This window comes from Meles meles, chromosome 12, assembly GCF_922984935.1.
Source record: "Meles meles chromosome 12, mMelMel3.1 paternal haplotype, whole genome shotgun sequence".
NCBI lineage: Eukaryota > Metazoa > Chordata > Mammalia > Carnivora > Mustelidae > Meles > Meles meles.
In genome coordinates, this window is record NC_060077.1 from 7,454,885 (window position 1) to 7,468,894 (window position 14,010).

The window sequence follows — 14,010 nt, forward strand, 5'->3', positions numbered from 1 at the left end:
GCTTCATTTGTTTTCCTTCACTCAGAGATCCGAGCTTTGTGCAGCCTTTGTTCAGTGTTTGAATAGTTTCATGTTTTTTGTCTAGTTGTTTTTGGTAAAAGGAAAGTTATGGTGCTTCTTATGTTTTAAAAGTCATATTTGCCTGTGTATGTTATCCTAGTTCAGGGGTTAGCAAACTTTTTTTTTTTTTTTTAAAGGATTAGAGAGTTGTTATTTCAGGCTTGTGGTTCATACAGTCTCAGTTGCAGCTATTCAGCTCTATAGTTGTAGTGTGGAGGGAACAAGAGACAATATGTAAATAAATGGGTAAAATTGTGTACTGATAAAACTTTATAAAAATAACTGGCCAACTCATGGGCTATAGTTTGTCAGCCTCTTGAACTAGTTAGTTGACTGAGATACAAATGATACTAGAGGCTCAAAATCTCATGATTGGAAGAAAAGAACCTTTGAGATTCATATTTCAGATTTGAAAGGAATCTTATAAATTCAGATTGTCCAACCAATCCTTTGATGTTTGAAGCCATATGCAGTGTTTTTCTTTTTTAAAGATAATATTTATTTATTTGACACAGATAGAGAGAGAGAGAGATCACAAGTGGCAGAGAGGGAGGGGGAAGCAGGCTTCCTGCTGAGCAGAGAGCCCGATGTGGGGTTCGATCCCAGGACCCTGAGATCATAACCTGAGCCAAAGGCAGAGGCTTAATCCACTGAGCCGCCCAGGCACCCCTGAAGCCACATCCAGTATTAACAGCTTCTCCTTAACACCTCGTATCTGTGCTTCTCAGGGATCTCAGCCAGGGATTCTTTCTTGAGAGAGCTCTCACTGTTGTTGTTTTAATCATCAGTTCTCTGCTATTACTTGGTCTGTGCTGAGCAAATCTAATTCATCTTCCACATATGAGTCTTTCGTATAAATTGAAGACTTTATAGATTTCTTTAGAACGTTAACTCCATATTAAATTCATTAACCTTACTTCAGCTGTGCCTTTATTCATTCATTTTTTTTTTTTTTTTTTTTGCTGCCATGTTTATTTGCTTGAAAGGATTGAACATGAAGCCATATAACCTCTAGCCATATGACATGTTTAGATTTCCTCTCCATCCTAGTCCCTCATCTGTTAATTTTTTCCAGTTTATATTTCTGTCAAAGTTTGGAGCTGGGAGCTAAAAGCAGTATTGACTAGTGACTTGCTGTATAAGATCTCTTGCGTAGGATCTAGGTACCATGTTTTCATTAATGGAGCTTAAGATGGCAGTAACTTTTTTTGTAGCTATTTCACATTGTTTAATTATATTAAACTTACTGTCAAAATATTTGGACCCCGTTCACTCATACATGTGCTAAACCAGCTCCCTATTTTTTATCTTTATGTTTTTGAATTAATATTGGTAAACTGAGGGCTGAAAATGAAATCACAGTTCAGGAAAAAAGTTATTATGAATCAGCAAAAATATACATATGTTAGAAAGCATCTTTGATATACAACTTCATTGTATAGAGAGTTACATTGTATTTCTCACAATATGGAAATCATATGTTAGATGGGAATCACATGGAGGCCCAGTGACCTCTTGGCCTCAGTCCCTCTGCAGAGGGAATGTGTCCTTGGCAAGCTGCTTAGCTATGGGTAGGAAGAGTTGAGCAGACCTAGGTCCGAGGAGGCATGCAGCTGGAAGTATATCTCTGCTTAATTGAAGTTTTTTGTTTTTTTGTTTTTGTTTTCATTTTGTTTTGTTTTTTAGGGGGGGCTGGCAAAGGGAAAAGGAGAGAGGTGCCTGGGTGGCTCAGGCATCTGCTTTTGGTCCTGGGATCAAGCCCTCCATTGGGCTCCCTACTCAGTGGGGAGCCTGCTTTTCCCTCTCTCTTACCCCTCCCCCTGCTTTTGCTCTCCTCTCTCTCTCTCTCTGTGAGATAAGTAAATAAAATCTTAAAAAAAAAAAACAAAAAAAAGGGAGAGGGAGAAAATCTTAAACAGGCTCCATGCCCAACATGGAGCTCAATGTGGGGGCTCAGTCTCACAGCCTTAAGATCATGACCCGAGCTGAAATCAAGAGTCAGATGCTCAACTGAGTCACCCAGGTACCCCTTAATTGAAATTTTTATAGTCTAGCAATGGAGAAAAGAGACAGAACACAATATTTTAACATATGGTAAATAACCTTTTGACTTTTGCAGCACAACTTAGGGGATACTGAATTATTTTTAAGCTTAGAAATTTGGTAGACTCAGTCTACAAAATGGTATAAGTGTTTTCTCAGTATTAGTAACTTTTTGATGTAGTAAATAAATTTTGCTGCTACATTTTTGATTAGTTTTCTTCTTTTTTAAAAATTAGAGTTGTATTCATATATAGTTAAAGAATCAAATGGTTCTACAAGGTTTATATGAATAATACACATCTGCTCCTGACCCCTGTTTTACCTTTTCCAGAGACAAACATTTTCATCCCCTTTTGTTGATTATCTGAATTCTTAGTTAAATGTTTTTAAATATTAAGCTTGTAGTTTCTTTTAAGGTTTTCAAATTCTGCATCTTTCACTGTTGAAGATGAGGATTTAGCTCATTGATTCTACCTCCTACAAATACTTTTCCCATCCATCCATTTTGCTGAAGTAGTTATATGGTTCTTTTGGTTAGCTTATTCAGTGTTAAAATTTGTTTGATTATGTTAATGGATGGCTGAGCCATCTAGTATATTCTGATTGCTTTTCCTTTTCTGCGTAATTTTGAAGATAGTAATTACCTTTTTTTCTTTTTTGGACTGTAACTTTTTTGTATATTTTAAGTTAACCCTTCCCATTCTTTTTGCCTATCATCTGAGTCCCCTTTTAAGACTTCTAGATGTATTTTGTTAGTACCATCTTCTTGAGAGATGACCTTTTGTAATTTGGGTTGGTTGCTCTGTACGTTGATATGCAGTTGAAAACCTGTAACCATCTGATAATCCCTGTTTTTTTTAGGAATTCATTTTGCTCTGTCCCATGTTGGATCTGTTTCCTGGATCTCATTGCTTATATGGTTTATTCCCTCTTTTTAGAGATGCGATACATCTCCAGTAGCTTCCTGAGAAACGGTGTTACTCTTTGTTTTTTGTTTCTGTTTTTTTAAGGCCTTGCATCTTTTAAAATCTATTTATTCTACTTACATACTTGATATTTTAGATTGGCATAGATATCTAGTTTGGAAATACTTGTTCTTTAGAATTTTGAAGCTATTGCACCACATTGCCTTCTTGCTTCTGGTATTGCTGTTGTTAAGTTGGAAATCTTTCTGATTTCCTGATTCATTGTGATCTCTTTATACAGGATGGAAGCTTTGAGGAACTTCTCTTTGTCTGCAGTGTGTTGAAAGTTTATATGCCTTCCTTGAGCCTCTTTTAATGTATTGTTCTGGGTATTCAGAGAGTCCTTTCGATCTAGAAATTCACATTCTGTTTTTCTGGGAAATTTTCTTGAATTATTTTATCAGTCATTTCCTCTTTTTCATTTTCTGTATTTTCTCTTTTGAAAGCTCTGTTATTTGGTTTTGAACTTCTGGGCTGCTGCTCTGATTTTATCTCCCTCACCCTCTCTATTTTTCATTTTTGTGTATTTGTTTTACTTTCGGGGAGAAAGTAAATTTCTAAACTTTATCTTCTAGTGCTTCTGTTGAGTTTTATCATTCTGGCATCCTTATTTAAAAATTTCCAAGAGCTCTCTTTTAGTTTTTTGTTCTTCTTTTTTGAAATAGTGTGTTGTTCTTTTTAAATGGTTGCACTGTTTTATCTGTTTGAGAATATTAATGATGGATTAAGTTTTTTTTCCTTCTCCCAATGTTGTCTGTTTCCTCTGAGTTTTCTTTTTGTTTCTATTTGTTTTTTGTCTCTGTCATTCCTTCATGTTTTTCCTCGACTATTTAGTAGTTCCTGGTTTTCTGTTCATGTTTAGAAATGGTGGACTAAAAAACATCTCGGAAGTTGAGTATGTGAGTGACATTTGTTTACTGTGTACTTCACTGATCTGGGTGGGCTCATTAGTTGGGGAACCTCTGATGTCAATATTTTGAGCTCTTTTCTCTTGAGCTGGTCAGATTTCCCAAAGAAGACTTTTCCAGATGCCTCTCTCTGGGTGATGAAAGACTGGCTGCCAGCTTTCTGGGTGCTTAGAGGGAGATAATGGGAGAGGGTGGTTTTTGACTTCTATTCTGTACATGTTCACCTAATGCACTGTTTTCAGTCTGATTCCCTGCCTTTGGGTGTGTCTGTGTCGCCCAGTCAGGATAACCTCTGTTGTTACTGGCCCTAGAGTATACCCTTCCATTTGTTTGGTGGGGTAAGAGGGGCAGTGGGGAGGGTACCTGGGTTCTAAGCAGGCTTTCAGCCAGTTTTCCTTATTTTATCTCCTCTCTGCCTTTTAACCCTCCTTCCAAAGATACCTGTATTTTTGATTCCTGAGGCAGAGGGGATTCTGTAAAAATTGTGTTTTATCTGCCCTTTCTCCATAGCTAGGATTCAGTGTTTCAGGTATTATGAATTTCTTTATCTCTTGAGCATCTATTTCTTAGCTTTCAAAATCTTGTTGCTCTCATCTCCTTTCCTACCTTCCACTGTGATTTTATGATTTAAGGGAAAAACAAAACAAAAACAAACAAATTTTTTTACTGATGTTTTAGAGGGATTTAAGAGAGAGCAAAAGCAGATGTGTGTGTTTACCCTGGTGTCTTTACCTGGAGCTGATTAGTTATGTTTTAACAGAAGTTTTCTATTATCCCTGACTTTTTTTCTTTTTGTGACTCAAGCTGAGGGATGATTTAATATGTTTGTTGTATATCTCTGGTCTACCAGAGTTGTAACCCTATCACTGGAGGTTGTGAGATGAGGCAGATTTGGAATTTCCTAGTGCGCTCATGTTAGTCCCCCTTGATCACAGCTGCCTTTTCTATACACTGTCCTAGAATCCTGCTCAGGATTGATATTAAGGTAATTGTTCTGTAGTTTGAGAAGTTTTTCTTTTACCTGTTTCTTGAAAATTCAAATCTTCTGGCAGCTCCCCTATTTCTACTGATCATTCTAAGGCATATAATTAAGGGTTCAATCTCATTTACAAGTTGCCTTTGCGAGTAGGATGTAATTAGCCTGGGCCAGGAGACTTGAACTCATTTATAGAATCTAGGTCAACCACATCGCTTTGCAGGTCAGGAAGCTACGGTCCTTGAGATGGAGTAGATTTCCTAATGTCATATAGGTAAGTAGTTGAAAAACTAGGACTCGAATCTAGATCTTTTGATCTCCAGCCAGTGTTCTTTCCATGATACTACACCCTGAGTTCATTCATATCAAGGCCTGTAACTTTTACTCTGTTTGGTAATCACTGAATATAGTTTTAACTCTGAGGGGGAGATACTGCAAGTATATACTGTTCTGTGTGGTCATGTGGGTTCTGATTGCATTGGGTCAGTGCAAATAAATGACTTCCACTGGGGGAATTTATCAGCTCATTTCTTATGTATTGTGCCTAAAGATTAGCACATTAAGAATCAATATAAATTTTCTTTAAATACGTTCCTGCTGTTAGAAAGTGCATTTATCCTGATTCTGTTACAATCTATTTAATTCCAGCCATTCTGAACTGGCTATAGTGGCTTTCTATTTAGGCCAGGGGAGTCTCTGCCAGTTAAGTTCAATTTTCTGAGGACTGTGACTACCTGTACAACAGATGCCAGCCATCAATGAGAAAATTTCCTTCTAGCCTTTCTTGCTATTATTAGAATTGTTGTTTTCTTGGTTTGTCATACATATCCTTTAAAGATTAGCTTGTGTAGATCTAGTCTTATAGTGGTAACATGTAAAAGAAGGCATATAATTATCTAAGTGAAATAAAAAAAAGTCTTCTATTCATGGGATGGTGTGTGGGCACTCTTGTACTAGTTTTCTTAATAGCTCAGGAAGACTAAAGAAAGATTCATGAACTTTCTTAAATTAGAAAGTATGGCCATGAGCTCTTGCCATTGCTAAATTGAGTAGATGACAGTTTCTTTGTACTATTTTATAATCCTCTAGGACTAATTTTTACCATTAGCCTTATGAAGCAGCATGGTAGAGTGGGAAAGAATTTATGCTTTAAATTCAGTTATGCTTTAAATCGAGTTATATTTGGGATCTGCCATTTGCTGCCTGTGTAGTTATGGCAGAATTATTTAACCTGAGTCCTAATTTCTTCAGCTGTCTACTTGTGAAGATTAGAAACTACATGTGATGATACTAGTATATTGCTTAATGTTAGAAATTACACAGTAGTGAAGACCCTAACTGTGGTGCTTGTTATTAATAAATAGGTGATGACTCTGTGGTGATGGTTGTGGTTATTATATATATGTGTGCATATTGTTTTTGTTCCTTGTACATTTTAATTTCATCCTTTTGATTTATATTTTAAAAACCATGTAATTTTAAATTTAAATATAATTATGGATTGTTTGGCAGAGAGAAATACTGTGTTTTGGGATAACTTGTCTCTAGAAATATTTTAAAGGGTTGCTTCCCAGTTTTGAAATCATTAGAAAAAGAATTTTGAATCTTGGAGATCTTGGTCCATAGAAGTTTGTGTGGAATAGCTTTTTTCTTTTTTTTAAAGATTTTATTTATTTATTTGACAGAGAGGGATCACAGGTAGGCAGAGAGGCAGGCAGAGAGAGAGGGGGAAGCAGGTTCCCTGCTGAGCAGAGAGCCCGATGTGGGGCTCGATCCCAGGATCTTGGGATCATAACCTGAGCCGAAGGCAGAGGCTTAACCCACTGACCCACCCAGGCCCCCCATGGAAGTACTTTTTAACTCTAAAAGTGATCATGGTATATGGGGACATGTATTAGTCTAAGTGAATATACGTCCATAATAGGGATTTTTTTTTTGGACAGTATTTCAGTATCACTAAATTGTCTTTGCTCTTACCAAACAATAATTCCAAGTTTAAAGCTAATAAGTCTTTAACATTAACTTTATGCTTAGTTATCTCTGTCAGGCTTAAATAGTGGTCCATTTTTAGATTTTCCAGTGAAGACTGGTATAATGATATTTAATTTTAGCTTTAAGGTAAAAGAACTAAATTGTTTTAAAATAATTGGACATTTTCCAGCTGAATTAGTTATGAAGGGATTAAGTTTGTAGGCTTGTTGTTATGTCACTTGCATCTGTATTCTGTATTGCATCTGTATTCTGTATCTGTATTGCTAGAACAACTCCGTAAAAAATAAGGGACAGGTGGCCATGGCTTCCCTTTATCACTGAGGCCAGAGAAGCACCAATAGGAAGTTAGTGCAAGTGCTAGGATTAGGAAACCATTCTTCTGAATCAAAGCCAAATATTTTGTTTGCTGAACCATGTGGAATGTTATAGGTGAAAGTATTCTAGTGAGTTAAATTGCCATTCATAGATTTCTTGGGGACTGTCTCACCTAATGTTTAAATCTCTGATAGATCTTAATTTTCTAAACTTTTACATATGGTTATCACAAAAATCACAGTAGTGATTTATATTTATTGGTATCTTTTATCTCTCCTCCCTTCAGCCCCCCCCCCCCCACACCCCCTGGTCCATGAGCACAGAACACCTAATTTTTCTGATTTCAACTGCCCCCTTTTTAGTCTTTTTATTTAGTTTGCTTCTTTGACATTTATTTAAAAATTGAAGTTAAGCTTTCTGTTTAAAACACACACACACACACACACACACACACACACACACACTGCTTGCATTTGAAGAAATAAAGGAACTTGTCTGAGAAAAATGCAAAAAGGATATGAACAAAGAGAAATTGTACTATCATTACTAGTAATGATAGCTATATCATTTATACTTTTTGCCGTATGCCAGGCGTCCTCCGAAGTATTTTGTATACATACTTATTTAATCAACTCTGTAAATACTGTTATTCTCATTTTTGTGGTGGGAGATAAAGATTAGGTAACTTGCTAGGTACTTGCTACTTAGAGCTAGTAAGTACAGAGTTGGTATTCAAACCTGAAGGCTGGGCCCAGGTTATACCTCTAATGAAATAGATGATAATGGTTTCTTCTAAGCTGAGAAAGGACTGAATATATTCGTACAGGGACATACCATCCTGTTAAGAAGATACGCAATGTGGGGGGAGGTTATTCATATTGGTGGGACTATTTTTTTTTTTTTTTTAAAGATTTTATTTATTTATTTGACAGAGAGAGATCACAAGTAGACAGAGAGGCAGGCAGAGAGAGAGAGAAGGAAGCAGGCTCACCGCTGAGCAGAGAGCCCGATGCGGGACTCGATCCCAGGATCCTGAGATCATGACCTGAGCCGAAGGCAGCGGCTTAACCCACTGAGCCACCCAGGCGCCCCTATTGGTGGGACTATTAATTGAAAAGCTGTATGGTGGCCCTCATCCATGAGTCTTATATTCGTATTTGTTGGTAATTGTGCATCAAGCATTGTCTTCTAAGAAAATAATCAGGAAAGTAACAATGTTCAAAAGTGTTTACCAGTTATTATTATAACAGTGAACAAAGTGGAAGATTGTTTAGTTGTTGTGGGGTAAATTATGTATTTTCCAATAAACAAATATGCAAACATTAAAAACTTTTTGAAGGATAATAATATACAAAATATTTATAATACGTCGAAAAGCAGGATATGAGACCATGTGATATGGTTCCAAATTAAAAATTGTGTATGTACAGAAAAATAGGAAGAACATACATTAAGACACTAATAATTATTTTTGATGTGATTTTGGAAAATATTTCTGGTGTGATTATTTTTGAACTTACTACATTATCCACATAGTACTCTCATACTCAGAGAAAACAAAGTGGCATAAAGGGGAAAGCATAAATGATGCCAATACTAGTTTTCTTTCTTTTTTTTTTTTTAAAGATTTTATTTGACAGACAGATCACAAGTAGGCAGAGAGGCAGGCAGAGAGAGGAAGGGAAACAGGCTCTCCGCTAAGCAGAGAGCCTGACGTGGGGCTTGATCTCAGGACTCTGGGATCATGACCTGAGCCAAAGGCAGAGGCTTTAACCCACTGAGCCACCCAGGCGCCACCCAATACTAGTTTTTACTAAGAATATTCATTAGAAATTAGATTTGCATATCTCATAATGTGAAAGGGATAAGTTCCTAAATGCCATACAGTTTTAGTTTGGATATTATTATTTTTTGAACCATTTTTTTAAAAAGTGAAGCACTTGTTTAGGATTGAAAAAATTGATATTTTTTTTTTCTTGAATGTATTCATTATAGTGATTGTTTCAGCACTTTAAATTTGTTTCAGTTATGTTAACAGAAGATACGGTTATTTTTCTACCCTGTGGTACTTTTTTTTTTTTGAAAAACAACTATAGACAGAAATTGACTTGTTGGGAATGGGTAGGGGAAGATGAGTAAGGATCCAAAGCAAGGGACACGTGGACTGTTTTTGTACAGAATTATGTTATGAATCCGTTTTATTGTCCATTTTGACTGCATAGTTATAGTTTATAGCTACTTAAATAAGGAAATCACCTTTTGCTTGTGTTGAAACATATTTGAATTTCAGTTCCTTAGCCCTCTAAGATTTATGAAATTTTAAAATACAAATGTAGGGGCGCCTGGGTGGCTCAGTGGGTTTAGCCTCTGCCTTGGGCTCGGGTCATGATCTCAGGGTCCTGGGATTGAGCCCCGCATCTGGCTTTCAGCTCAGCAGGGAGCCTGCTTCCACCTCTCTCTCTGCCTGCCTCTCTGCTTACTTGTGATCTTTGTCTGTCAAATAAATAAATAAAATCTTAAAAAAAAATACAAATGTAGGTAATGGAATAAAGATCCAGGTTCTGCTCTCAGCTGGTTTCGTGTAGGTGTTTTAAAATGTGTTTAGAAAACAAAAGACAAAACTACGTTAGGGAATTGTTCGTAGAAGCAAAGTTTCTTTCTGTGTTACATACTAAAGAACATGTATAAATTGGTGATAACTGTGCATCCATTTCATTAGTAGCTTGCTCTGGTGTTAGTAATAAAGCACTATGGTGTTATGGGCTCACTGCCTTCCTGATTAAAGATGATTCAAACTGTAACTTCTTCATGGAAAGAAATGGAGGAAATCCTTTGAAAGAAATTATTTCACTTTTACAAACTTATTATTTAAACTCTTACTTGATTTCAAAGTATAATTTATGAATCAAATACAGAGTATTTGTTTTATATGTGTTTTATTGTTTTATATGTGAAAGAGTTTATAGTAAGTTTTTGGTAAAAATGGTTCAACTGGAAATAATCATCATCTGTTTGTTGTAATTTGGTATTTAATATAAAGAGCTGTGTAGAAATCTTGATATGAAGAAGTGATTTTTTTTTCTCCCTTTAAAAATCAAGGAGGACTGACAAAATTATTCAGTGAAAGAAATTTTATCTGAAGTAATATAAATAGTTATTTTAGCAAATTTGCTTGTCTGAATGGGAGCTTGTTTTTAGTATTCTATGACTAAGAAGAAATACCAAAACCATTGTAATTTTCTTGTTTTTTTCCAGGCTGAACTCACGGGAATCAAATGGCGTAGGTACAATTTTGGAGGGCACGGGGACTGTGGACCCATAATTTCAGCCCCAGCCCAAGATGATCCAATCCTGTTAAGTTTCATCCGTTGTCTGCAAGCAAACTTGCTGTGTGTATGGCGTCGTGATGTCAAACCAGATTGCAAAGAGTTATGGATATTCTGGTGGGGAGATGAACCCAACCTAGTGGGTGTAATACATCATGAACTGCAGGGTAAGCTTTTTATTTTTTCTTAAAAACTGTTAGCATCATATATATTTCTTTTTTTTTTTTTTAATTTTATTTATTTGACAGAGAGAAATCACAAGAGAGGCAGGCAGAGAGAGAGGAAGGGAAGCAGGCTCTCCGCTGAGCAGAGAGCCCGATGCGGGACTCGATCCCAGGACCCTGAGATCATGACCTGAGCCGAAGGCAGCGGCTTAATCCACTGAGCCACCCAGGCGCCCCATATATATTTCTTAATAGTAGTAAATTTCAAAAAGAATTTATTAAAACTTGCTGAGAAAAATCCAGTTGTATAATGTGTGTGTCTCTGAAAAGGAAGGTCTTCACTCTTACCTCTCTTCTTTCCGTGCCCCTCCTTTTTTCCCCCCAGATCTTTTGTTCTTTCCCATTCATGCTAGGAACCAGAACCTGTGAACCACTGTTTCTAAAGGAAATATTGTGTCTCCTAGATGTTTTGGGGGTGGAAACGAGGCAAGATCCACTGTTTTAAAGTGATAGTGAATTGTGAGTAATTAGCAAGTCAGTGAGATGAACAGAATTGTTTTTTCTTGGATTGTGGCTGTTGTGGTTCATTACCAGCTGAACTCTGGTGGAAAATTGTAAAGTGATAATAGAAAGTTAGTACAAGCCTTACTGGACAAAATTATGAGATGATATTGGATAGTATTCTGAAGAAAGATTAACATAAAGAATCTGGTATAATTTTGATATGGCAAGTTTTCCTTTGTTTTGTTTCTGCATTTTATATAATTAGGTGATTCCAGAAAATACTTGGTCCAGTGTTGCCTAATTTTTAACTTCAGATTACATCTGGTATCTGGAAACTTTGAATTGGTATGAGTTTCATTATTCTAAGTTACTTTTTGTATTTACCACAGATTTATAACCAGAGGAAACATTATTAATATTCTTCAATACTCAAAATTTTTTACTTCTTTACCTAAATGTTTCCATCTAGCACACTAAAGAACTTTTCTAAATCAAGATTAATTACAATCCTTAGGGTAGTACGTTAATTTTCCTGACCTAAGTCTCCTAGAGCCAACTTTTATTATGTCCAAACTACTCTGTATTTTGTTAGTGTGTGATTGAAAAAGTTCAGATAGCATTTGAAATGTTTTGTTAGTTGATATATTTAGTATTTTTTTTTTTAAAGGAAGGAGTAAAACTAACTTTTTATTTGAGGGCCTATTCTAAGGTGTTTGAATTTGCCTAAAGGATTTCCTGCCAACTTTTGCTTGATATATTCCTGGCTTTCCTTTGCAGCCATTTTTTAAAAAATCTGTGATATCCCGGGCCACAACAGCCAGAGGGCAGTAAACCTCAGTGGACTAATTAGCTGTTTACCTTATGGTCCATTTGTCTATTCAACACAAACCTTTCTTTCCATAGTTTGTAGAATATTTGGTTTATAAATATAAGAACCCTGTCTGGGTAAGATTGCTTACTTAGCTGGTTAATCAGCAGACTATCAGAACTTACATACATATCAAAGCGCATTTCATGTAGTTAGCTGGGAACTCAGGTAAAATTAGTTTAACTGCGTCTGGATTCCATTTATCAGGGTTTTTAAAATAAGATACCCCTAGAAGATAATTATAACATCTATGTTTGTCCATTTAAGTATCAAAACATATATTTTTGTTCTAAAATTTTTTACGTAGAGGAATAGAGCATTTTTGTTTGTTCATCCTTTCTCATGATTATTTCTGATTCTTAGTCTCCTTCCATTTCTCTACTCCATATTGATACCGTATGTCTTAACTTTTTGGTCTGGTCTTTATTTGTTAGCAGCACAAATGATCACTTTATAATAATGATGAAACCAAACCCGAATTTACCTGATGTATAAAGTTATTTGTCCATACCAACAAAGTGGATAATCAGTGTTCTTAGAATTAAGTTACTGTGTTATTTCTCATGGACTTTGTTATCGAGTTAACAAAAAGATGAAGGCTATTTAAAATTTTTATAGTTGCTTTATTTATTTTTTTATAGTTGCTTTATATTTCATTCATGTATTAAGTTTTTTTTGGTAAAGAATAAGGAATGATTGACTTTTTTTGGAACTGTTTTTTACAAAACACAGAAATACTACATTTTAATTAGAAAATTAGGAAAACACAACTGTCAAGTGAAGAGAAAAAAATCTTGATGTTTGAAACAGTTTTAATATTTGGTATTTTTATGTATAAATGGAATTGATATCATACTGTTTTGTAACTCCATTTTTTTCATCTGACCGTATATTGTGAATGATTCCTCATGAGAATGAATATTTTTTATTTTTATTGAGTCTGAAAACAGTGTATTATGCTGTTTATTCTCTTGCATGCCACCAGGAAAGTAATCCAGTGATGGAACAGTCATAACTTTGTTAAGTATGTCTGTTCTCTTTGATATGTTGAATTGGGGAAAGTTACTGGATTAAAGTAAAGCCTGTGAAATATCCATCCCATACGTAAAAACGGTTGGAAAAGGTAATTTTATATGGTTCAGCCTAATATTAGAAAGTATTTGAACTTAATTAGAAAAATGAGTGGCATAAGGATAACTTTGTATGACAGAGTGATCATGAGAAAAAGATACAAAGAAATATTTTAATTGGTGGTCATAGTAAGTGAGGATATTTTGAAATCTGTTTTGATCTTTAATATATGTAAGAGTGATTTCATTTTAGGTAAAATAAATTTTAACAGAACCCTGTAAACATTAAGTGTGGTGGTACCATTACTGTAACATTTTCTTTTTATAGGGACATTCTACTATTTCTTAAAATTCTTGGTAGTTCCCTTGTCTTTACAATGTACCCAAAATGGGATACTACTAAGAAGCCTCACTGCAATACAACACCAAAGCCACCATCTTTGATTTAATGTGTAAAGTATCCTCAGAGAACAATTCTGCAGGATAGACACACAGTTTAGTTTTGAGATACTAGATTTTTTTTTGTTAATTGCTTGAAGTATCTATGAAATAGTTGAAGGGAGCACTTAAATACATTTATAGTCTGTCCCTGTCACTTAGATAAACACTTTTGGGCCCGTGTCTGGAGAATTGCTATTTATCTTGCCTAGTATATTGCTGTTTATCTGGCATAGTAGTTCAGAGCATGGGGTGGGTTTGAATCCCTGCTCAGTTGCTTGCTGGCTGTGTATCGTTGATCAAGTAACTTATCCTTGCCTCACTTTCCTCACTGTAAATTGGGTTATAAGGATAAGAAAAGTTAAAAGTTCTTAGAATAGC

The 14,010-nt window shown here is 35.5% G+C and overlaps 1 protein-coding gene across 2 annotated transcripts in view; it reads left to right on the forward strand.

Annotated features, from left to right (window-relative positions):
- MED13L (mediator complex subunit 13L) overlaps positions 1 to 14,010 on the forward strand; it is a 292,534-nt gene that overhangs the window by 26,185 nt on the left and 252,339 nt on the right. For both annotated transcript variants that reach the window (XM_046025906.1, XM_046025907.1), the window contains exon 2: positions 10,515 to 10,752. In XM_046025906.1, coding sequence (XP_045881862.1) covers positions 10,515 to 10,752 — 238 coding nt within the window. The remainder of the gene's footprint in view (positions 1 to 10,514; positions 10,753 to 14,010) is intronic.